This window comes from Hydra vulgaris, chromosome 04, assembly GCF_038396675.1.
Source record: "Hydra vulgaris chromosome 04, alternate assembly HydraT2T_AEP".
NCBI classification, from domain to species: Eukaryota; Metazoa; Cnidaria; class Hydrozoa; order Anthoathecata; family Hydridae; genus Hydra; species Hydra vulgaris.
The window spans coordinates 47957501-47985166 of NC_088923.1; the positions used below are offsets into that span (position 1 = coordinate 47957501).

Here is a 27666-nt window from a genome sequence, read left to right on the forward strand (position 1 = left end):
TATTTAAAGGTATCTTAGAAGCAAATTAAGGAAAAGAGATATCTTTATTATTCAGAATTATTTTTGTCACTTTTTATATACTGAAATTATATTTGATGATTTAAATTGAATTTGTAGTTGGACTTTTTCTATTCACTCCATACAAGTTAGTGTGGCAGGAAAAGCAAAAACCGTAGTTTTTCAAAATAGATAGTTATAACTTGTTGAATCCTTTGTTCCGATCAAAATTATTTAGCCTTAAAAGAACATCTTTATAATGGATATCTTTAAATTTAAAAATTAAATTGTTACTAATTCTTGTTTAATTAATTGTTATTCACCATATTAAGGCTAAGAGGGTCGTGTAAATGTTATTTTTTTTAGCTGTTAACTATAAGCAATGATATTGCTGGTAGAGTACCGAAATTTTTATATTATATATAAATAAATTTGTATTTAATTACAAACTTTTAGATAATAGGTTAAATTGTTATAAATGATTTAGTTACTAATAACCATTTTACGGGTTGCTTACTTCTTGTTCAAGTTATTCTTCATACACTAAAAAACAATTGAGAAAACTCATTGTTTTTATTAATACATCCTTAAGTCCCAAATAAAGTTAAATCGTCTAATTAAAAAGCTAATAAAATTTTCAAGTTAAATCAACCCTCTGATAACTCAAATTTTTTTAAATTGCACCGTTTTTTTGTTGCCATGAATTAAATTAATCTCAATAAGGCATTTTATGTTAGACAATTTAAAACTTCATGATGTTAAGCGACAACAGCGAGTATGTTTATAAATGTAGCTAAATAAACTCAATTGTGAAAAAAGAACTCAGAAAATCTAAAACAGGCTGACACACGTTACTTATTTTACATAGACATTTTTTAAACTCTGCGTTATTAGTGTTATGATGTATATCTTTGTTTATATTTAACCATTGATAAAAGTAAACAAGCCTCAGATTATACTAAGTTCTCATATCTTCAAAAACTTAACTTAACAGGAACTTCAATTGAGTCTGACATTTGTTAAGGTGAACCATTTTCATTAGTCCTTTCGGGCTTAGATCCAATGGGCACAGGACGTCCTTGCACATCCATAGGACATACCGTTTTGGTCCATTCGTCCAAGTCTAAAATGGCACATCTAAAAACGTTCTACTTCAGTATAGTACGTCCTCAGACGTCAATTGGACGTCCGCATCCAAAGGAGGTTTATTTCCGTCTCCCTGTACTACTTTTACGTATGTGTGAATATGAAATATTTTTAAAATGGTTAAAAAAACATTGTATGAAAGTATCAATTTTAATGCTTAAAAACTTATTCGATAACAATAACTATTTGGTAATAGTTATCCAACTTATAGCTTAACAATATAGCTATATAATAATACTTTTTATTTAGATTAATAAATTTCATTAACAAATATATAGACTATGAACGATTATCGAAAAAGCAAAACATTTTTCAATCAAAAAATTTTGTTCAAACTCATGACCATGAGTCTTTAACTAACTTAAAATGGAAATCAATAAACTTTATAATATAAATTTTGTAATATAATACTTTTTAATATAAATTTTGTATGCAATGCAAATATATTAGACATTTTTTACTATAAATATTAGAGATTTACTTAAATATAGTTGAAGTTAGGTTTGAACATTGTCCCGGTTTTTACGTAGGAAGGGGCAGGGTCAAACTAGTTATAATTAGTTTAGTGCTGCGCTCTCTTGCGTAAAAACCGGGGCAATGTTCACCCAAATAATTGTCACCATAATAATAATAATCACAATTGTAATTGTCAACTAAATAGTGGTCACCCTAAAAATGGTCATCATATCAATTGTCTACTAAGTCTTTATTAGAGGTGTCTGTTAGTTTAAAAAATATATTTTAACTACAACTTGTAGTTAAAAAAAAAAAATTTAAATTAACCGAGACCTCCACTAAAAATTTGATAGACAATTATTTTTTGTATAGATTTGTTAAAAAAAACAAGTATAGGTAAAGTTTTAGTTCCACGGATGACAAGTTAACGTGAGTTTTTTTTTATTTGCATCAAAAAAAAATTATTTATAAACTTTTTTAATACCATTTTCATTTAGAGATAGAACAGCTGTTATTAGTTGCGTGACTTGAACAGCGATTTAAGTCACTCAACTATGCAACTACGATTGTAGAATTGATACAAGAATATTATTCTTAATTAAATAATTTTTTAATGCTGTTACATTCGTGTATGTTAGATTCATTCATCTATCTTGTTGATACATGAATGTATCCGTTTATCTATTTTTTTATTTTATTGTTTCTTTAGAGTTTCAATACACTTTGCTTTAAATTTGAAGAAATTTTTTTTAGCGGATTTAAGGCTCGCAAACTGAAATCCTTGATAGGTTTAAAAACATCGAACAAAATGGAGATATTGATTTTAGTTTGAATGATGGGAATACTAAAAATAGGCCAATAAGTTCGTTTGAGAGATTTAATGATATTAAAAATAATTTAAAAACAAGTTCAAATTCAAAAAAATGCAAGATAACTTATAATGTTCACGCACTATGAAAATAAAAATCTATATTTCAGTTTTTGTTATTACTGATTAGTGATGTTTGAGAGTGTATAAATTTTAGTGTAAATAACAAGAGCTGAATTGATAATAGTAATAATTGTGGTGTTGTGGCACGCTTGCATTTTAAATAAGAAAATCCAATTTTGATATCCATCACGCTCCTCAAAGTACCGTACCCAACTCATATCTAACCGCAGCGGCCGTGTTTGTCATGTTTGGTGTTTAAGCTGATGATGTCAGTAGTATTGTCGTTATTAAATCAATAAGTTTTATAAAAATACCACTTCTACATATTTTTAATTTATCTTTAAAACACGGAGTTTTTCCTGAAAACTTAAAATGGGCAAAGGTCACACCAATCTATAAAACAGGTGATCCTTCGGATGTCTCAAACTACAGACCAATCTCAATTCTTACCTGCTTTTCCAAGATTTTAGAACGTGTTATGTATAACAGACTGTTTTCTTTTTTAACTTATAATAAAATTCTTTACGATAAACAATTTGGGTTCAAATCTGGCCATTCAACCGATCATGCAATCATTCATCTAGTACACGAAATATTCCGGAGTTTAGGTCTACTTGTCCAAGTCCAAAATAGTACATCTTGGGACGCATCCGAAGGGGACACATTCTCTTCTGAGTGTGCTACTTTCAAGCATGCATGGGTTAAGTTGTTTTTAACATGGCTCAAAAAAAAATAGTCTGAAAGTTGTCAATTTTTATGCTAAAAAACTCAGCTATTTAGTTATAGTTATTAAATATTACATTTTAGTTAAGCTGTATTGCTGTACAATAAAGTCTGTTTATTTAGACTTCTTAAAAAAGTTTTTTGGGAGCACATGACCATGAAATGAATTTTTGGGAACGCATGACCTTAAACTATTTTTATCTAACTTGAAATTGAAATCAATAAATTATAACTTTTTCATACTAATTATAGAACTGTATTTCTTTATCTCTATCCTGTATAACTGTACCCCTATACTTCATCACGTGCCATATTTACAATAATACTTTATATGCTTTTATGTTTTGTTCGCGATTTTATTATAATATTTTGTTTTGCTAAATTCCCGTAGCAGTTTTTTACAAAACCAACACAGGAGCGTCTTTGTGTAGAACCTTTTTTGATCTTATTCACATTTTAACAAACATTGCGCCGTCAAATCAATACAGTAAGTAAATTTTGAATAAATATCATATTAAACATAATGTTTAGTACATGTAAAAAAAATTTTCTAAAAGTTGAATCATATATCAATTCACATACTATTCATTTCTGCAACAATTCTTAATATTTTTATAATTAAAGCTTTGACTTTGTTTATTGCGACAAAATTGCAACAAATGCCAATGAGCAAAAAAAAATCTTGATGTTTTTTTTTAGATTTCTGGTCTACTTGCATTAAAGCAAAAGTAATTGTTTTTCCTTTTTTCTATGCATTCACTTGGTACTATTTAATAAGTGATTGTGTAGAATTTTGCTTAAAGTAAACTAAGCTGATATTGTTTATTATTTTCACTTTTTTATGTAACTATAAAATGTATAACAATAATATTTAAACTTTATAGTATAAATAAATCTTAAAAGTCAGGCTAAGTCTAAGGTAGTTTATTTATTTCTTTTATGGGTAGCGTTGACTTGTTAAATTTGTTGCTGGCTCTCTACAGAAACCCCAATCAATTAAAAAAGTGGAATCATCTTTTTGTGCATCATTTTTTTGATCTAATGTTGTTCAGTGTTGGCTTCTGTATAGAGAAGACCACAACCCCAAAAGAATCCCCACACCTTTCTTTACGTAGGTTTAAAACTAAGCTACTTGAAAGCTTGCGAAGCAGAGAAGAGGCATTTAAAAACTGTGATTAACCAGCAATGACGGTGAAAGACTATATGATGTAGCAATGGTCTGCAAAAACAATTGCTCCTCCACAGTGTCAAGGCCGATACTGTTAGCTGCTGGCCAATTTATGGTAAAAAAAGGGGTAGGTGTAAATTTCCTAACTGCACATGGTATTGTTTTATTCTCTGTAATAAATTTTTGTCTGACAAAAGCATTCAACAGTTTTAAAAACATTCACGCCTTATAGTTTTGTAAATATTTTTGTCTTTGATGTTGTATAAAAATATCTAAATGTGTAACTATTTAATATATTTTGCGTTTCTTGCTTCTTTCTGTTAGAATTCTAATTTTTTTTACATGACAATAAATATTTTTCAAATATGTAAAGCAATTTTGGCCATTTAAAATTCCATAATTTGCTTAAAGCAACAAATCTAAACTTTGCTTTTGAATTTTATTTTTTAATTTTGGATTTTTTCAACATGCCCAATGATTGACAGACAATTTTGTTATTAATATTATTTCTTTAGATACTATTGTTGGTGACAAAAATGGATGTGATGTAAGCAACATCGAGGGTTGCTTGCATCACACAACAAAGCATTTAGTTCAAAAACTATCAGCTGATAACTATTTCTAGTTTCAGAAAGCGCTGAAAATTTAAAAGTGTCGTAGTCAATTAAAAATTGGTACTTTAACTAGGTTTTCTAATCCTTAAGTTGATGCAAAAACTCAGACAACAGTCAATTCTTTTCGGTACCTTCTGCCAGCTTTATTCATTCAAGTAGGAAATACAGAGAGAAGATAAATCCTGAAATGGTTAACTCGATGCTTAGCTTATTTAAGAAAATTCTGGAAACTTATAATTATATCATTCAACTAAAGCACTGTCGCTGTGCAGCTCAGACAATGAACTTGCTTCCTTGTAAGGCTACCAAGATTTAAGCATGATTTAAAGCTAAGGCTGTTGTTTTCAAAGTCATCTGCAAAAACTCATTGCAAGGCTTATATTGGAGGACTATGATGACATCAAGGCAGCCCGGATGTTAAGGTTTAGGTAGAGGTTGAGGTTGGCGACTTAATATATCTGCTACGATGTGCTAAAATATTTATTGACTAGGTACCAAATGTTCAATACTGTTTTATTTAAATATAACAATCTAAATTATCAGTAATATTTATAATTGAATGGTGTTTTCACTTTTTTTGTTCATCCATATTACAAGCTGCCAGTTGTTGGTTACATTCTGCCATGAATATAATACAGTGATCAAAACAATAACTGGAGTATAAAATACATACTTACCGACTTTAAAAAGGCTCACCAAACGGATGCTACCAACATTGATGTATGTTAAAGTTTTCTGATAAAAAGTTAGCAATTTAAATTTAATAATTTAATAAAAGCGTGTAATACAAAAAAATGCGAACTTTATATCATTCCAAATGGATATAAAAAACTCAAAAAAGTTGGAGAAGAAGGCAGTATTATTTTTTTCTTTTGGTTTGTTAAAAAAATAAAAATTCCAATATTTTGATTGCAAACTTAAAGCGGATTTGTGTGTGTGTGTGTGTGTGTGTGTGTGTGAGTGTGTGTGTGTGTGTGTGTATGTTTATGCGTGTGCGTGTGTGTGTAGTAAAATCTATTCATTTTTAATATATAAAAGTATTAGCTTATTAGATTAATTTTATCAAGCACTTTTGTATTTTAGGTAAATAGAAACACAATAAGGCCTTAACCTTTTCACTAGCATGCATTGGGAAAAATCTTTAGACCTTGAATTGAATTGTTAAATGTGACTAAGAAAATCTGAGTGCTCTGCTATTTGAATCTCAGTAATATAAATATTATGAGTTTAGAATTTAAAAAAGATTAATTGAAGCATTATTATCCCTATTTTACAATTGAGTTTGATTCAATGCGTTATTTTTTATGTAACTTGAAGTTTCATTTGAGGTAGTTATAGATTTCTCACTATTAATTTTAGGCATAGAAGTTTCTCATGATTGTTGCAAAAGTAAAGCAATAAACATTATCATTGATTGCATTGCAGAGCAACTAGCATCTGGATTCCAAAAATGTAAAATGAAACGTAATAATATTGTAATGGAATAGCAGTTCTTACCCGCCATAGTTAGGATATAATCTTTTTATGTTAGATTACAGCTTCATGAAATGCATTTTTTTAATGTAAATTTAAGTTTCTTTTAAAATAGCTAAAAAGTTGTCATTGTTACAATTGTAGCAAATGAAAAAAAAGTAAATCAAATGTCATTCGAAACTATAATGGAGCTATTGAATTTATTTGCTTTTTAAAAAATAAATTTTTTATAGTTTACGCAGAAATCTAACTGGTGTAGAACCAAACATTAATATTAAGTTGACCGAACTGCCGCAAACTCTCCAGCAACACGACGTAATATCAACGTTGCAATTAGTTTATTATCAAGTTATGACGTTGGATGATCTTTAAATGACCTTGCCACAACTCAGTAAAACAACGTCATAATAAACTCAGTTTCTTGTCGTCCTTAAAATAAATTAATTATTTCAGTGAATGTGTTGTATTTAGTCATAATAGCTACATTCTTTATAATTTACTTTTTTACATCAAGTTTAATTTTTATTCTTTAAGCATCTTCAATTGAAGCATCTCTTCAAAAACTTCTGACAGTAAGCAGAACAGATTTTGTGAAAATATGGAAGAAAAGTTTCATTTATTGTGCATGTTTATTTGCCAGAGTGACATGACGCTCAAGACAATGTTGTTGAAATATATTTTACATTTAAAAAAATGGTAATAGCAAAAAAATATCATAACTTATGATGCTATTACCGTGTACCAATTTTTAAGGCAAAACAGTATTATTTTATTATAAATAAAGACTTGCTTTTTTGTATTTTTTAGATGACGTAAACTTGTTCAAAATCAACTCTTTTACTAAATAGAGAAGTTAAAAAGAATATTTAGAATGTTTCAAAGTTTGTTTTATCATTTTAGCTGAAATAACACTAATACTTATCTATAATTTAAGCTGCTAATCAAAATTTAATTTTAATTGGTGGTTTTCTAATTCTTAAAAATTTTAAATAATTATATTTCTGTTAGCTTTTAATATTTTAAATAATGAAAAAACTATTTTATAAAAAAATATAAATATTTTTAATTAAAGGTTTTATTAGCAAAACCTATAAAGATGTTAATGAAAGAATTATGGAGTAATAATTAACGTATAAGCATGGCATTTCTGCAAAAATCTTTAAATGTATCATTTTTCTCTATTGCTAAAAATCACAAGTGGTATTTATATTTAAGATAATACTAAACTTTATTGTTAAGATTTGTAATTAAATATAAAAATTGCAAGCAAAAACAAAATATGGATGTTTAGTTAGTTTTTGAACCACAAACCAACGTCGCAGCGACGTCTTTTTATCACCCTGGATATGAGTTGTAAAAATGTTACAACTTTCAACTAAAAGGCAAAGTTGAAACGAACAAAAACATCTGAAGTGTGAGAGTTTCAACTTTGCGATCAATTTAGAAAAAAATGAATATTCGTTTTGTTTTTCAATTTGTTCAATTTAGAAAAAAATGAAAATTTGTTTTGTTTCAACTAAAAAAGTAATTTAAGTTTTCATTCATTTGCTTGTAACCTTTGTAAGAAATTTAAAAACCGGTAGTTTTTCAATTTGTTTCTTCTAAACTGCAATTTTAATAAATATGAACTATAATAGTTACTCAGACATTGTTAAGTGGATTTTCATTGGGTCTATGTAGACATTTTTTAGCGGTTCATTAAAGTTTTGTTCATCGGCTTACATAGGGTTATCATTAGTAGCATCAGATATAAAAGGCAAGCCGATTACTTTCCGAAATGTCTAAAATAGTGACTATTCATTGACTACCTCTTTTTGGTGGCTGCTACTTATGGTTTACTGAGTCACCGATGAAAAAAACAGTGTTCCGCTCATATAAGCTCATATATATTTCATCATCATGCCTATATAAATCGACTAAAAATCCGCAAAAAAATATTTGCTGGGTAATGATTACGTAAATTACTAAGGTATGAAGAATTCGTGAAAGTTTCTTTCAAAGTTGATAAAATAAAAAATCTGAACTGTACAAAATAACAAAATAACGCTCATACACACAGATACACACACACAAACAAAATTAATAAGGTCATTTAAAAATATTGGGTTACTGAAACAAAATTAAACACATAATTTACTTGTACATTTTACAATTATATTACACATTTTTGTAAAAATCTGTCTTTTATTAAAAAAGAAAAAATCAATTTTAAATATACAATTTAGAAGCAACTATTTCTTTTAAGTTTAAAAGTTAAAATTAAAAAAAAAAATTTAAACAACTCACCAGCACAAGTATTTGTACCATTACAAAAAACAATGCATGTTGGTGCTAAAAAAATATTATAAGAATAAAAAAAACATCTTTTAAATTTTCATTTTCCTAACTTTTTTAACTAACACTATCATTATAATATTTACAATTCTAATCGTCACTGGTGTTGTTGTTGTTGTTGTAGTTGTTGTTGTTGTTGTAATCAGTAACTGCTAAAGTAAACTAATACAGTTTAGTTTAGAAGCTATGACTACAACAAAAAGTTTTTTAGCAACCATAGATAATGTGTTAGAGTAAGTCAATACTTTTTTTAACAATTACTTAGAGTAAGTCATACTTACAGTATGTTTTAGCACCTTTTTTTGGTTTATAATGTTTTCAACAATTACGTTTATTTGCTTTAATACAATTTTAGTACTTATTTTTAATGGTTTAGTAAATTTTTTAATCGTTTAAAAACAGTTAAATATTCTTTGACTTTAATGATTTTAATACGTTTTTTCTGCCGTGTAAAATGAATTAAACAAAATTTTTTTTTTCTGGTTTATAATAAATTTATTAATTATTTTCCATAGCTTAAAAGAGTTTTGAAAACTATTTTGCTAAAGTAATAGTTGTTTAGTAAATATTTTCTATGGTTTAAATGCTTTTTTAATTTTCAATGGTTTTAAATGGTTTTAATAACTACTTTTGATTGTTTAAAAAAAAAAAAAAACATTCTTCGGATTAGTTGATTTTAAAAAGTATTTTTTACGGATTTTCTTGGTTTCAATTATTGCTTTGCTATGGCTTAAAATGATTATAGTAATTTCTTTCTATTATTTTATTAATTTTAATAATTTTTTTTTATGGTTTAAAATAATCTTAATAATTACTTAAACACGGTTTATAAAGATTTTAATATTAGTTTGAAAAAGTAAAAGTTATTCTTTTTAAGGTAAAAATAAGTTTTAATAAAACCGTGTTTATTTGTGTAATATTACTTAGACAAAGCACTAAAAAAATAACGTCAATATTTTTATTATTACATATCTGTTATTTGGATTTTAATATTTGTACTGTTTACTTTTTACTTGCTTTTAACTTTATAGAAAATTTAGTGTTCCTATATAGAACTTTTGAGAGAACTTTTTGAAAGTTTTGCTCATTGGTTAATTTGCTTATAAATAAGCAAAACTTCAATAAAAATGCCTGTATAGATTCACTGCAAGTCCATTAAAACAATCTTCACTGGGATAATATAAAAATCTACGTCCAGGAGGTAATATACTGGTAATTAAAGTGGTAGTCCTCCGACCAAACAAAGAATTATCAAAGAATAAATGCTGATTTTTTGCTGAACAAAAACTGGACAGTTTTTGGTCCAGATAATCATTCAAACTCAGCAAAAGTGATGCATGAGCGGTTTAGCAAAATCTCAAAACTTGATTTATCACTCTCTAATCAATTGAAAATTATAAAACTAAATGAGACACAAATTTGTTTGAAATTAGCAAATTGAGATCTGACTTAAATACAGCAAATGCTAAACTAAAATCTTTTAGTATAATTAATTATTGGGTTCTTATAGTTAAAAATGGGTGTTGAAATTCAAAATAGCCAGTTGAACAAATAACTATTGAAAATGTAACAATCAAACAATCTAAACGAGAGAGAGAAACAAAAGAAAAGTATTATATATATTTTTAAATGTCATTTTTTACGTAGTACCTGATTCAAAAAAAGAAGTAGTTTTTTAAAAAAGTACCAAAACCTAGCTCTATCATTGTTGAACTTAATGAATCGAGTCTACAAAACCTAATACTTTTAGGAGCCAAAAGTCTAATTAAGTTTAATAAGTTTATGTTTGTTGTCAATATAATTCGTTCAAATCTAACTGGAGAAACTTGTTAAAGAAGTATCTTAACCCAGCAAACATTTTTTAGTGGAATTTCAATGGACATATATTAGAATTTTGCGCGGACCGCTGTAGTTTCGCTCATCGGTTATACAGCGCACCATAAGTGGTAGACGCTAAAAGTGGCAAGCCACCTTTAACATGTCGTAATGTTATGGGCTTGCTATTCATAGCAGGTACCAATAATGATTCTCTAAATCACTGATAAGCAAAACTCAAATAAACGAAATTTTAGTAAAATATCTTTAAAGGTCCACTGCAAATCTAAAACAATATCTGCTGGGTTGTCTCTATAGGCAAAGTGGTTATGTTAATATGGCTGCTTTTGATTTTTAGCCAGCAATTATTTTGATAAAAGAAAGTTTAAAGATATTCTTACTATGGGAGATTTTCATTTTCCCTCAAAAAATTGATCTAATGGAAATATATCTTCTATATATAACAAATTTAGAAATTTAACATATCTTCAATAACACAATAACCATCTTTTTAGGTCAGCATAAAAAATTTTGCAACTTTCCGAATCTCAAATAAAGTGGCAAATAATATATATATATATGGATTTGATTTTTACAAATTATTCAAGAAATGTATTTGCAATAGATACACAGTTTGTGCTTAATAGAAACACTTAAAGACATTCAGTAATTTTTTGTTTAACTACTTTATTAAAAAAATAAAATTTCTACGTGCAAACTCTTACAAGTTTGTTTACAAAAAAGCAAATTATGATAAAATTTCTTAATTTATTTCAAATGTTGACTGGGCACAACTGTACAGAAATATTCCAGTTTAGGGTATGCATAATGAAATAATTTATTACTTTAGCATTACAAGCAATTTATTCCCCCTGTTAATGTTTCACATATTTGAAGCATGAAAATTTCTTGGTTAAAAAAACAACTTAATCCCCTGATTAAGAAAAAGAAAAATTCGAGTTTTAGAAATTGTGTTCGAAAATGAAAATATGCTAATTTGAGTGAAGATAATAAAACAGATTCTAGAATGAATTATGAACAAAACTTACAATCCAAAAATTTAAAATCGCTTTAAAAATATATAAACAATAAATTGTAAAAGATGATATCAGTGGTGTAAGATTCAATAAAAGCTTTACAGTAAGATGATGAATGTTTTTTTTCAAGATGTATTTGAAATTGCAAATATTTTAAACAAATGCTTTTTAGATGCTAAGTTTGGTCAAAAGTTAACAATTGTGCTAAAATTATTTTTAGTTTTTCTGCTAATGAACTCAATTATAATAATGTTTTGAACAGGCTTCAAAGATTTGACAAAAATAAAGAATTTAAATCTGATAAAAATTTACCCTGTGATGCTAAAAAGTTACTCAGAGGCGTTGGCACTTTTATTACCATTCAGATAATCTTTAGCTTCAAGGCAACTGCTTATTCAATTTAAATCTCCAAATAAAATTCCTCTTTTCATAAAAGATGGTAAAAAAGTTGCAGATAATTATAGGCCAGTTTCATTCACTTCAGTTCTGTATAAGATTCCAGAAGGTATTACTCTAAATAATAGTGAAACTTATTTTTACAAAATCCATTTGCCAACCGAACATCAACATTAATTTTTAAAGAATATATCATTCACAATAAATCTATTGGTAACAACTGATTTTATAACAATAAACATAAATTATTATATTCCAGTTGATGTTGTTCTACAAGGTTTTGCATAATGTTTGACACAGATGCTCATAACAGATTATATATCTAAAACTAAAAGTGTAAAGTGTTGACGGATTAGTACTAAAATGGAATGCATCTTTTCTAAGATATAGAAGACAGAAATTAGTCAAGGGTAAACTTTAATTGGGTTGATGTTTTTAGAGTTGTGCTACAAAGTTCAGTGATTGGACGATTCTTTTTTTTGTCTACATAAATGACTTTTCAAACACTATAGAAAGTATTTTAAAGTTATTTTCTATGCTGAAGATACCAAAATTTTATATAGAGTAAAATCAAATAAGTATGTCAAAGAAATACAAAATGACTTAAAGAGAGCCTTGGAAAGGACTCAGTACTGGTTGCGGAGAATTAACAAAAACTAGTACTTTGTGAGATTTTATGGCTTCACCAATAAATATTGTCCTCTTTTCAATAATGGTATACAACTTCATGTTTCTTAGTATAAGCAAAATCATTGAGTTATTTGTTCTACAAAACTTGAATAAGTTACTATATATATATATATATATATATTATATATATATATATATATATATATATATATATATATATATATATATATATATATATATATATATATATATATATATATATATTTTACAAAGCAAAACAAATGATAAGACAAACAAAGAAACTGTTTTCAAGTTTTTATTATCAATCTCTTTGTTTAAGTTTTGAATTTGCAGTTCCGGTTTTGTCTCCTTATATGAAAGGAAACTGACAAAAAAAAAACGCAGAGCAACTAAACTCGTTTCATCTAATAGAAGTTTAAAGTATAAAGACTGATTGCCTTTGGCTTGATAACATTGAGAACAAAAAGGAAAGAACTGATAGCATTATACAAAATCATACACGGTATTGAAAAAAATTCGCCAGAGATCCTATGATGGAACTTTTTTTTTTTTTTAACAGAATCACAAACGATTGGAAACTGCTTCCGATTAAAGCTGTAAATGCAAAATTCGATAACTGTTTTGAAATGTTTTTGATTGGTAACAATCAAGCATACATCCTTGCACAGTATGCGCAACCTCACACTCACTGGACTTGTCCACCACAGCATGACTTACAACTACATATATATATATATACACAAATATTTATATATATATATATATATATATATATATATATATATATATATATATATATATATATATATATATATATATATATATATATATATATATATATATATATATATATATATATATATATATATATATATATATATATATATATATATATATATATATATATATATATATATATAAATATTTGTGTAAATTTACTCCGTTTTGGTGTAATTTTACATTCTAAAGGTGCATTTTTATTAAAACGGTGTAAAATAATAACTTCTTTATCAACTACACCGTTTCAAAATGGTGTAAAACTTAAATAATGCAACATTTTTCTATTTTTACACCGTTTTAAATGAACGGTGTAAAACGGTGTAAAACGGTGTAAAGATGTTTTATACTGTTTTTCAAAATTATAATCTCAGTTTTACACCGTTTTATTAAAAGGTCCAAAACGGTGTAAAAGTAGAAAAATTTTATAAAGTTTATTTAAAAGGTGTAAAGTTACACCGTTTTGGTAATAATATAACCTAAAGGTGCTTATTGAAAATGATTTAAGTAAAAGGTGTAATTTTACACCGTTTTGAGGTAATTATACACTTTGGAGGTTTATTTTTTTTAAAACGGTGTAAAATAACACCTTTTTTTAGTCTCTACTCTGTTTTAAAATGTGAAAAATTTGGAATATGTGACATACTTTCGAAGGTGGGGAAAAGGGAAGGGTTGCTAAAATATGTGATCGCCTCAAAAAGTTTACTAAAGAATTAGGATAAATTAATTAATGGGAAAAATTATAAATTCTTATCAATAAAGAATTTACTTACTAATTCGCAATAGTTTATAGTTTACTAAAGCTCAATTAGGCAGTTACTAAAAAAAAACTCTTTAATTTTTTTTAGATTTAAAGTAAGAAAAATTATTATCACATTGTTATTATCATAACAGCAACGTGATAATAATCTTTCTTACTTTGAATTTATTTGATAATAATTATCACCATAAGGTATTAATAATATCAGTAGTAGTATTACTTGTAAATACTAGTATCATGCAATTTTATCTATACAAACTTTATGCATACATAAAAGCGTAGCACGTACGCTTTAAAGCTACATGCAAATCACTTAATATAACTTATATTATAAGAAGTTTTTACGTAGCTAAAAATTGTTTTGTTTAGCTCAAATTAAGGCCTAATATTTAATTTATTTGACTAAAGTAAATAAAAAGAATTAAATAAAAATGCCTGCTTTTCCTGAAAATGCATCTCTTACATCCGATATTTATAGAGGTATAGTTGTTAAACCTGGAACCACACTTTCACAGTCTCTTGAAAAATGCAAATTTTATTTTTTTAAAAACTATATTATAGTATTATAATATAATTTTTAAATTAGTACCGTACAAACACCATTGTAATATAAACAGCACCAAATGTTTCTTTTCAAATCGAATTGTTAATGTATGGAATAGTTTATTAGAGAATATGGTGTCTCCATCGTCTGTCTCAATGTTTAAGACCCGTCTCGCAGTACTGCTTCGTTCAACTTATTACAACATTTTTCTAATGTATACTCCAGTGTAAGTGGCCTTCAAGTCCTTCTGTAGTTTTTAAATAAATAAATATATACTAAGGTAATATACTTATATAAGGTATACTTATATAAGGTAATATAACTCAACTATTATTAATATAACCAACTCATAATATTATTACTATATGGGTTTAGTAACTTATAATAAATTATATAGTTACTTAATTAACTTACATAAATATATGTTTAAGAAATTACATATGTTTTCATTACCTATAGGTAATAAAACATAGTTTTAAATATTTATATTTAACCCTATTGTTTAAATATAAATTAAGGTTATAATATAAAAAAAGTATTTATAAATAGGGTTTTCTCTAATTTATAAATATTTTTTGTTAGCTAATTCTAAGTTGAATACAAATCAACTATTGTTTGTACACGAGGTCGAATGGAAATTGATGAAGATGCGATTCTGCACGAACTGGAACCTAATACCCAACTTATTTTATGTAGTTCTTTACATGGTTGGTTTTTTTATCTGGGTTAATAATGGAAAAAAATAAGTGTTTTCATCTAGTTTGTATAGCATAATGTGTATTTTTTGTTATCACACTTTTGAAGTATTATTTTAGATAATATACCAACTTTTGAATAAATGGAGTGTTAAGATATATTTGTCAACATATTTTTTAAATCTTTACAATATAAAAAAGGTTTTAATAAAATAAATAATTATAAATCTTTTCTTTGAAAATATCTTTTCTAAATATTAAAATATTGGCGTTATTTTAAAACATGTTTCTGTTATTTGAAAGTGATTAAATTGGAAACCATTTAAAATGATTTTAATGACATTATTTTGAAAGTATAAGCCAATAAAATTTTAATTATAAATTAAGTATATATATTAAAGTTATTCAATGCATGTTATTTTCTATTAATAATATCAATACAATAAAGTAAATATATTCACTTTCTAACAATTAAAAAAAAAAAGTTTTAAAACTATTGCTTTCATAAAATTTTATTTCTGTTGAAGTTTAATACAAGAGTGATTTTTCTTTGCATTTACATTCCTTTATTTAGTAATGTTGAAATTTATAATTTATGCACTTTTAAGTTTGGGTACCCGTTCAAAGTTATGGATTACGTCTGGGTACGGCACTGAAAACGATAAAAAAAAAATCCTAAATGTTTCTAACAATTTCCTAAATTTTTAACAATTCCACAAAATGAGCTGTACTAATTATTATGTCTGAACGAGCTAATTATTAATTAATTTATCATGTCTGAATGTGCTAATTAACATCTCTGAATGTGCTAATTAACATGTCTGAATGAGCTAATTATCATGTTTATTACTCTTTTAAAAGTTATAGTTCTTTTAATTCTTGTTGAGAAACGATTTATATTTATTTAAAAAAAAAAGAATCTGCATTTAAACAAGCAAATAGTTATTTATATTTTATTAGTGATCTACCAATGCACTTCTGTCCATACTGCATTTTCAAGTGCATAAATGAAAGAAAACTCCGTGGTCACATTTATCACTTCTATCCTATGCAAAAATATAAATGTCATGTTTGCTACCAGCAATTTTGGTGTCATAGCTCATTAACATCACATTCATAAAGAAAGCATACAATTAATCTGACTAATCTACCATTTACAAACATAAGTGATCCACTCTTGTATGAAGGTATTACTATGCAAAATTATGCAAATGAAAATCAAATTATGGACAATTTAGTTGTACAACCGTCTTATGGAAAGTCCTTTTGTGACTTGAAGCTGAAATTTACTTCCAGGAAATTTGTTCCTAAAACCGTTTTTAATGAAATTTTATCAGACTTATGCATGATAAAAGACTTCAATGAGATCATGGGTCCATCTATTGTAACGTGTTCAGTTAAATCAAAGTATAAATCGCTGTTAAAGAATGAATTTTCTTATATAATTCCTGAAAAAGTTTTTTTTCACAGAATGCTGACAATGAGGGAGAAGATGAATTTAGCTATCAATATCATGAGCGCTAGCCATGCAAGCGAAAATGTGGAAATGCGAGCAAGATGTTGGTTTTCTCAAAAAGCGTATGCAATATATCTTTCGTCAACGCAAAGAATGGATTTATATAAGCTACGCTAAAGTTTCATATTATGAAACGTTTTCCAGCAATCATTCATAGCAAGGAAATCTGGCATTAAGAGATTGAACTGGATTTTGATCTTAGCTTTAAATGGACATCTTCTGAGAAAGGCTTTAAAGACACCACAAGTATGTCATAATATAGTTTTAAATTATTTTTTGCCACTTTGATAAAATTTTATCTTGTTTCTTTTGTGTTTCCATAACAGTAATTATTAATTAAATTAGAAATTATGAATTTTTTTTTTCATAGTTTAAAAAAAGGTGTTTATAAGTCTTTTATTTAACGATATTTTAGGAATATGATGAATATATTAGGAATATGATGACGACAAAATCAACTATTAAGATCTTTATTGCGATAAAAATATTTTTATAAACACAGCCTTTTTTTTATGAGTAAAACATGTTTTAAGTATTTTATAAATAATAATTTGTGTATGTATGTTGTTATCAACACCTAAAATCAAAACTAAAACGGTGTAAATTAACATTTAAAAAATGTGCAGCATGAAATATAAAAACGGTGTAAATTAACACTAAAACGGTGTGCAGCATGATCAAAACGGTGCAAATTAACACCGTTTTGATGTATCTCATGCAGCACACCTTTTATATATATATTACATATATATATATATATATATATATATATATATATATATATATATATATATATATATATATATATATATATATATATATATATATATATATATATATGTATATATATATATATATATATATATATATATATATATATATATATATATATATATATATATATATATTAGGGATATGACTTTTTAATTTTTTTTCAAATAAAATGTTTCCTGTATCATAAATCGATGAACTTTTACCTAAAATCATGAAAAAAGGCCCAAATAGCTTTCTGCAACAAAAAAAGGTCACCCCCAAAATAAAAATTTGATTTACCATTTTTATACATTCATTTTTGACCGATGTTTTAATCTTAAGCTTAATTCTCAGCTTAATTCTATTTATTTCATTATTTTGTTATGAATTTATAAATATAACGCCACACGTTACCATGGCAACGAAACGGCCGTGTGCCGGCAAATACTTGGAATTGTTATGTGATGACGTCATTGTGTTACCACGGTGATATAGACGACTGTAACAGACTGTAGAAGATTATAGAACTTAGTAGAACATTCTGGAAGCTCTAAATAATTATATAAGCGAGCTGCTGTCAGAGCTCAGTGTTGATAATGTGAATAGTTCTATGAAGTACTCTGCGTGTAACTGAGCTAATAAGGAACTACTGTAGCGAACTAAAGACGCTGTAAGTGTACGAAGTATAAGTAGTTGTAGCATTATCGTTAGGATACGGACTGGATTATCGAACTGTTATCAACATTGACTGGATTATCGAACTATAATTGGATTACTATACAGTTAAAGTATTTTATTAATTAAACGACTTTATTAAACGGATATTTACGCTCAGCTATCCGTAAAGTCGTAACAATATTATATTATGTCTCACAAGAAAAGTCATACCACAGTAACAAAGAACAAGAAGACTTGGACTAAAAATTTGGTGAGATTTCAAGAGTCACACAGAAGAAGAGGAAGCGTGGCTGTAGAAGAACATTCACTCGATGAAAAATCCAGAATACCACTTCAATTGCAGATCGTAGGAAGATACCAGTTTCTCGGAGCATATGTTAAAGGAAGAAAAGAACGAATAGACCAAATTTCTAAGGAAATTACAAAATTGTGGGACAATAAACTGAATTTTCCACGTGTGTCTGATCAAGTGATAAGAGCAAAGCTTATGAAGGTGCTGAAGGTCTATGATGAATGTGTCAAGCGTGGAAAATATGATGTTCTCAATGCATTATTTGACATCACGAAAGTGAATGGCCAGTGGTTATCCTCGGAAGATAAACGTCTATACCACCTACAAAAAGAAAGTAAAGGACAGGTGGGGTACTCAACAGGACAAGTGGCAAGTAAAGAAACCATTCACCCTTCCAAGAGAAGGAAAGTCCAGTCTGGAACAGCAATACCTTCCACATCACAAGTCCTGTCTACCACAGACAGTGGTACTGAATCTGAAAACTGCAAAAGTAAGAGTGAAGATGATGAAGACGACGACGGTGATAAAGACGATGATGAGGACACTCAGAAAAAAACTAGAAAGCACTACAAAAGTAAATTTGCTGTAAGTATGGTTACATCAAGTGGAGTTTCCACAAAGAAAGCTGCTAAAATATGCAATGTATTATCACAACAAGGTATTGATATTCCAACTCCAAGTCAATCAGCAATTTACAAGTCCATATTCAAAGAGGCAGGTAAATTAAAAAAAGAAATGATACAACAACTTAAAATGGAACAGTGGTCCTTACACTTTGACGGCAAACGAATAGATGATAAGGAATATCAGGTAGTTGTACTTCAGAATGAAAGAACTGACGTGAAACTTGATGCACTGCGTTTAAAAGATGGCAAAGCTGAAACTGTTGCTGAAAAAATTGCCAAACTTATTGATGAATACAATTTGTGGAATTCAATTAAGATGATCATTACTGATACAACAAACGTCAATACTGGGAAGAGAAATGGAGTTGTTGTGAAGTTGCAACGTATGTTTAAATTAAAGGGTGTCACAATACCACAATTTATCGGTTGTCAGCATCACGTACTAGACAGGATTCTCCGTCTGGTGATGGACGAAGAACTTGGGGGTGATACCAAATCTCCAAACATTGAATACCCATTTGTGTCTGAACTGTTGAATAAGTATGATGAACTGAAGGATAAGTTTGTGAATGGAACTGTAGAAATTCTTGATAAATCAGGGTGGAGAGACGATATGAAGTTTTTGTACCATTTAACAAGAGTGTTTAGGTTCTATGAAGAACAAAGAAACTTCCCTCTGATTCACTTTCAGAACATTCCTAATATGAGCAATGCCAGATGGAACTCAAGAGCCATTCTCGCCATTCTGGCGTTCATTCTTATGCCTGAAGCGAGAAAGAATTTGGAGAAGGTTTGCAGGTTCATTTTATATGAGTGGGCAGAACATTGGTTTAGTAGTCAAAAGTACAATGACAATGACTTCAAGAATTTATCTGATGTATTGAAGCCTTACAAAAAGGCATTGCAGTCATTCAAAAATCACTGGAAGAAAGAGCCATCCGTCATCGACATACCACGAAGTAATCAGATAGCTGAACGTGCAATCAAGGTGATGCAAGACCTGTATGCTTCCTGCAGAAAGAAAGACAAACTGCAACTTCGATTCATTCTAAGTAATAAGCGCTAGACTCTTTATGAGACGTGAGCATCATGTGACCCATGTACTAAACACAGTAGGCCTATAGACACAGACAGTTATGTATATTGTTGTACTAGACGCTTTGATACTGTTAATTTTGTAATACTTGTATAATTATATATCACATAATGTTTTTTGTTATATCACAGTACATGTTGCATAAATAAATAAAATAACAACAGGAGTATGACTCTTACAACATCTTCAGCCTTTAATATTCATTTACTGTACAAAAGTGTACCTATTGAAAATTCGATTTTTTGGTTTTGGGGTGACCTTTTTTCAAAATATGTCAAAATGAAACATCTATTCGTTCTTTTTACATAAAAGTTCATTGAATTACGATACAGGCCTAGTAGGTTGCAAAAAAGTCATATCCCTAATATATATATATATACATATATATATATATATATATATATATATATATATATATATATATATATATATATATATATATATATATGTATATATATATATATATATATATATATATATATATATATAGGCGAGAGTTTCCTTAATTGGAACACTTTAGGAAAAAATATTTATTAACCAAAGATGGCTTAACTATGAAAACATTTATGAATTAAATAATATAGATATACAACCCAACTATGCTTTTATTAATGATTCGACTCTATTGATCGCACCCTTATTGGATATAAACTTTGATTTTTCAAGGCACCATTTTGTTCCAATAAAGGCAACTGGTCTCCTTGAATGGAACACATATTCTTTAATTAGAACAGTTCTAATATTTGAATAAATTACAGCTATAAAACTTATGGCTCAAAGGAAAAATTAATTGATTAGCTTTTTAATAAAAGATATTTAAAAGATATAATAACAAATAAAAATTACAACAAATATTTAATCCTTTTTTCGCAATTCATAAGTCTTTTTTACTTGCAGCTTCTGCACTTGGGATGGTAGTGGTGATATGTAGTGTGCTGTGGTGGCGATGGTGATTTTATTTGATGTGCTCAATTTCATTTGGTCCATGGTGATTGAGTCAAATGCTACTTTGCTTTCCTGTGGTTTTTGCAATAGTTTGGCAGTTATTGGATTTAGTGTGAGCTTTTTTTTTGTAGATTTTTTAATTTGTTTGGAAGCTATTTGATTTAGTGTGTGCTTTTGATTTCTTGGTGTAATTTCTAGAGCACGTCTATATGGGGAGCTTGTAAGATCAGCCGCCTGAGTTGTTCGTGATCTTCTTTTTTTTTCTTTTACTTCAAGTGAAACCACTGGCAAAAGAGACAAAGTTGAAACTGAAACATGAAATTTTAATTTTTTTTCACTTGATTTATCTGTAGATAGTTTTGTCATCCCATCTATACTTTCAGATGACTGAAGATTGTTTGAAGGACCAACATCAGTAAATGAAGAGGCTGTAAAATCAGAATCAGTGAATACATTTATGTCCAAAGGCCACAACCCACTAGCCTGAAATCCTTTCATAGCAATTCTCAATGATGCTGCCTGACTATATGCGTCACCAAATAATTCTGCAACTTGCCAAGTTGTTACTGGTTGTGATATATGTGACCGCATCCATCTAAAAAACCTTCATTTGACATCCATCCTTTCTCTTGAGTACTAAATACAGTTCCTGGAGGTGCACCATTTGTTATTTCTGGCTTCATTCTTATGCGTTTATATATTAACATTGGTGGAACATAAAATCCTGCTGCAGATACACAAACTACAGCTGTTACTGAATTTCCTCGTTCACTACTAGTCATAATTCCAACTCGTTTTTTGCCCCTTGCAATAATAATTTTTATCTGACCATCTTGTACTGTTGATAAACTAGTTTCATCCATATTATAAAGTCTGTCTGGAGTTAACTTTTCTTCCATGTATAACTTTGAAAGTAAATTAAAGAAAGATTGCACTCGCTCTTTATTAAAACCTTGTGCACGTGTAATTGATGTTGATTCAGGCCCACGAAGCGACAGTTGTGGGTGCCTTTGCATAAATGCATAATACCACTTTTTTCCTGTCATTCATGTTTGTTTGTTAAAATTATGTGTGATGTTGTTAGCTTCCGCAATATCAAATGCTAGACGACGAAGATCATCAATCCTTAATCCAAAGTACATCAATTCTAATAATAAACAGTGATCAGCTAGTTCTGTTTCAATTTCATTAGGTAAGGTGGTAAGTCGACCATGAAATTTCACATTTGCAACAGCAACTTTGTTTTTTTCATTTATATGCCTTGACAAAGTTGCTTTTGGAATACAAAATTCATAAGCGGCTTTATTTAAGCTGATTTCTCCTTGTTTTATTGCTTCAACAACCTTTTTCAAGTTTTCTACTTTCCATTTTCCATATTTTCGTGTTGTTTGCATCTAAAATAAAAGCAAATTACTATGAAGATACATAAGGAGGGTTTTATAATCTTATTACAGGCTTATTTTTTCATATATTTATTTGCTATTCATATATGACTAAGTTAATTATATACTCATTATATAATCATTATTTTTCATCATTTTTGTTTAGTTAATCATTAACTATATAAATCAAAATCTATGTAAACTATATAAAGTTTGCAACTTTATATATTAACTTCTATATACAGTAAAAAACTTATGCTGGGTATATACTTTATGTTGTCTTACAAGTTTATCCGTTAAATAGAAATGTATAACTTTTGTAAAACTTTTACATTTTATTTTTTACAAAAAGATAAAATGATTTGTTAATTAAAGTATACGATGTTTACAATCAACTTTATATCCTTAGACTATGACTAGACTTTAGACTATGAAAAAAATTTTGTGAAAAATCATTTCATACTTTAACGCAAGACTAAATACCAATTCCAAAAAAGCAACAAATGTCTAACAATAATACTATGTCTATAAAAGAAATTCGCTTTAAAAAATATTATACAGTCGGACTAATAAAATTTTCTGATAATTCGAACGTTAAGTAGCGTGTTATGAGATGACATCGTTTCAATTACGGCAACTTTTGAAGTTCCATTCTAGGCAACATAGGACCATGGTGTTGTAGCAAAATATTTACATACAAGTAACAACTTACGATATAAGCTCTTAATATCACATAGACTTGAAACCCTTAAAATTTAAAATTTTAAAAAAATTATCATCAAACTCAATATCGTTAAGCTTCTGTAATCGTTTAAATGCAACGATAAAATTAGATCGCTAAAATTTTTTTCTTTAAAAAAAAGTAATTTTATTCACATACGTGCAGTTTTTAAGTTTAAATACTAGAAGTTTCAAAAAATACAGAAAATTATTTTCTTTACAAGAAAAAATATTCATGAAAGTAGAATAAGTTCCAGTTTCTAAATAAAGCTAAGTGTTCCAATTAAGGAGCTGTTCCAACTTCGGGAACTCTCCCCTATATATTTATATTATATATATATATATATATATATATATATATATATATATATATATATATATATATATATATATATATATATATATATATATATATATATATATAATAAAGATTTAAATGAAAAAATACAACTTTATAATAGAACTTAAAATTTCATGCCAATCGGCAATCATCAGCCAATTCGATTGTCATATGGCATTATTTCCATACCTTATTTTGAAAGAAAACATACAACTTTATGTTCCATTATAAAGTTGTATGTTTTCTTTCAAATTATTTTAATATAATTTGATCTATTTTTAAAAAAAAGATATTAATCACGTTCTTCCAATTATATCTTCAATATCCGCTGTTAAATTCATAATCTCTGATTTTATTCTTAACGTCTTTGAATTTGCAGAGCGTTTTGATTTTTTTTAAAAAGCCCACAAACCATAGTGCATAATGGAAAAAATATCATTGGACTAAATAAAAAACAGAACAATTTTTAAAAATTTACATACCAATGCATCTATATCGTATATTAAGCTTAAGCTTGTCTGTATCACTCATTCTATACGTTTTTCCAATTATTTCCTCAATATCTGCCGTTAAGTTCATAAACTCTGGTTTTAATTTTATTGTCTTTGTGTTGGCTGTGCGCTTTAATTTGTTTGAAAAAGCCCACAAATCATAGTGCATAATAGAAAATATATCATAGGACTAAATAAAAATAGAAAAAGTAAAAACTAATATAGAAATTAGAAATTAAAGGTAAATAGTTTAAAATAGCAAAAAACATTGAATAAGCGAAAAATGAAACTCAACAAAGTCAGAAACTGCTTTTGTTCAATAATAATACAAAAATAACACCATTACACATAGCAAACATCTCATAAATAAAAAAACAAAACGCGAAAAAGCAGACTGTCAAATTGAACAAATAGTATTACTGATTTATTAAAAAAGCTCAGGTAACAATTACCGGTAACTGCCACTACCTAAACCTTTAATTGATAAAACAGAACTGCTCGCTTCGGCCTTGCGTATACATAACATAGTATATATTTATATACTAAATTAACTATATGGTGTAAATATATGCGCTCATCTAGATTTATTATCTTTGCATTAAACTTTATTATCATAGACTTTATTATCATTGCATTAAAGTAATGTTAGACAAAGTTGAAATCATCTTAAAAAAATAAATTACAGAACCAATGCAATTTCCTTATAATGATAAAATAAAAAAAATTTAATGTATTCAATTATCTTTATATTTGAAAAATCTTCTATTAAAATAATGCTCATTCAAGATACTTTTACTTTCAGTTTCTAGTTACGTTTCACTTTAAGTTAGATTTAGAAATACTTTGCTTGTAAAATAACGTTCATTCTACTTTTTACTTTCAGTTTTTCAAATTATTTTTGTTTAACGGAAAATTTTAGTTGCATTTTTCGTTCTCAAAAACAAAGTTAAGGAGATAAATGAAGCCCTAAAAGTTAAGGAGATAAAAGAAGCCTAAACTAAAAGCTCTTAGCAGATGTTATTCCAGCTTGCAGTAAAAGTTTATTTTAAACGGTAGGATGTGTAGAAGTATTTTATTTCAAAAACAATTGGCTAATAATTGTTTCTAGTGTCAGAATGTGTTTTGAAGATTTAAAATTGTTGTAAACAAATGAAATTTGGTATTTTAATAAAACTTTTGTGATCCTAAGCTTGATGCAACAACTAAAAGCAATGGTCAAACTATTTTAATGTTTTCAACCAGTTTCATCAAGTCAAATAGCAAATTCATTGAGAGAGGTTAATTCTGAGCTAGTTAGCTTGACTCTTTGATTATTTAAAAAAATGCTGTAAGATGTGCTCCAAGGTAGAGATCTTAATTAAAACTACAGTTATTTTATTGTAATTTTGTGAAGCCATTTTATTTAGAAATCAAGCGATAAGGAAGTTTGTAGTTTATTATGTATTTGGCGATGAAGATTTAAATCAAGATTTTTAAACTAAAATTTAAGGAAAATTTTAATAAACAGTGTGTTTATTTATGGCTATAAAAAACTTTACAAAAATTTCCATCGTTTTCATGTACTGAAGATGAGAGTAGCTGTTTTCGAGCTGGAAACGCTTAATTATCAATTTCAATTACTTTGCAATTCACTCACAATTACAGGCAATAAACAAAAACTTTCGTTACTTTTAACTTTATTTGGAGATAACACTTACAAAATTTATAAAAACATTATACCTCAAGATACGCTAATCACATACCAGCAAGCTGTTGAAGCTTATAATGAACATTCCATACCCCAAGTAAACCCGAGCTATGGAGTTTTATTTTAAAAATAAATTTTATGGAGTTTTATTTTAAAAATAAGTTCGTAAAATGGCTCAGCGTATAGATGAAACCACTCAGCAGTTTTTCGTTTGCTTAAAAGAACAAGGTATTAAATGCGAGTTTACTTATAAGAATAAAGAAATTAAGCATCAATTTGAGCTTTGCGCAAATGTTTCAAAACTACGGAAATAGAGTTTTTAAAATCCTTACAAAACTTTACAGGTTTGTTTACATTTGTTAACTAATGCAAAAGTATTCGAGTTGATGGACCATTATATAGAAGAATTTGAGAAAGAAAAAAACGAAATTCCCAGAAACCAGTCACATGATAAAAAAAACGCCAAATGAGAAAAAAAAAATATGTTAGCAATGTGGAAACGAATTTCCATACACGGATGTAAGCTTAGCTTTAGGAAAACCTTGCTACTCCAGCGAGTAAATCGGGCATTTTGCAACAGTCTCTAAAAGTAAAAAAAAAACGAACAGATACAAGAGTATATCAAGAGAAACACTAAAAAATTAGCGAATTTATTCAAAACGATTAAAAATAATTTACAAAGACATCAACAAATCCAAAAATCCTCATTCAAAGATTGTACTCTGTGAATATTGAACAGATAACAAATGATGTAGTCAAAAACCTCAAGGTTAACAGTTAACATAAAAAATATACCAATAACCGTTCTAATTGATACCGGAGCTTCGATCTATATTCAAAACTTTAAAACATTTGAAAAAGTAAAAAATTTCTTTAAAAGATCATTTAATCTACACAAGACTGAAATAAAAATAATAATTTACAGGAATAAAAATCCAAAGCATAAAACAGAAGGACAGATCATTCTTGTGAGAGAAAGTCAAACCAAATTTTGACAGTCCGCATTGTATGTGATTAAAACGCACCACAAATCTTTGTTATCTGAAAATGTCGCTAAGTTATTTGGTTTAATAGAATAAAACTCTAACGTCAATGAAATTTATACACAAAGACCAAGGAAAACAAGACAGAACAAAATATTTAAAACAACAGTAAACAAAAAGTTTGCGATTCTTTGAAGAACATCAGCAAATCGGAAAACTTTGTAACTACCAAGTAAAATTGAAAATTAATAAAAGTAAATCATTATTCGCACAAAGAGAAAGAAGAATACTTTTAACACTTACAGAAAAAGTTAAACGTTCAAAGTTGAAACTGAAACAGAAGTCCATTGGTAATTTTTAAAAAAATTACGCCAACCTAAGAATTCCCGTTGACATGCAAGCAGCAAACAAAGCTATTGGAAGAACGCGTTTTCCAACTCCAACCCTGGAGGATGTTGTAATAAAACTAAAAGACTCCACCGTTTCCTAGAAACTAGATTTAATGAAGACATTTCACCAGCTCGAACTTGGGCCGGAATCCAGATCAATAACTGCTGTTTAATCAGAAACTCAAACTAAACGTTTAATAAGAGTTTAATGTGAAGTAAACTCCACGTAGGAGGAACAACAAAACGCTTTA

General features: G+C 27.8%; 1 protein-coding gene across 1 annotated transcript in view; it reads right to left on the bottom strand.

Moving 5' to 3' along the window:
- LOC136079857 (uncharacterized) overlaps positions 1-27666 on the bottom strand; it is a 142082-nt gene that overhangs the window by 21847 nt on the left and 92569 nt on the right. Inside the window, exons 11-12 of the mRNA XM_065796512.1 lie at positions 24348-24546; positions 8795-8839 (exon numbers count right to left, since the gene is read on the bottom strand). Coding sequence (XP_065652584.1) covers positions 8795-8839; positions 24348-24546 — 244 coding nt within the window. The remainder of the gene's footprint in view (positions 1-8794; positions 8840-24347; positions 24547-27666) is intronic.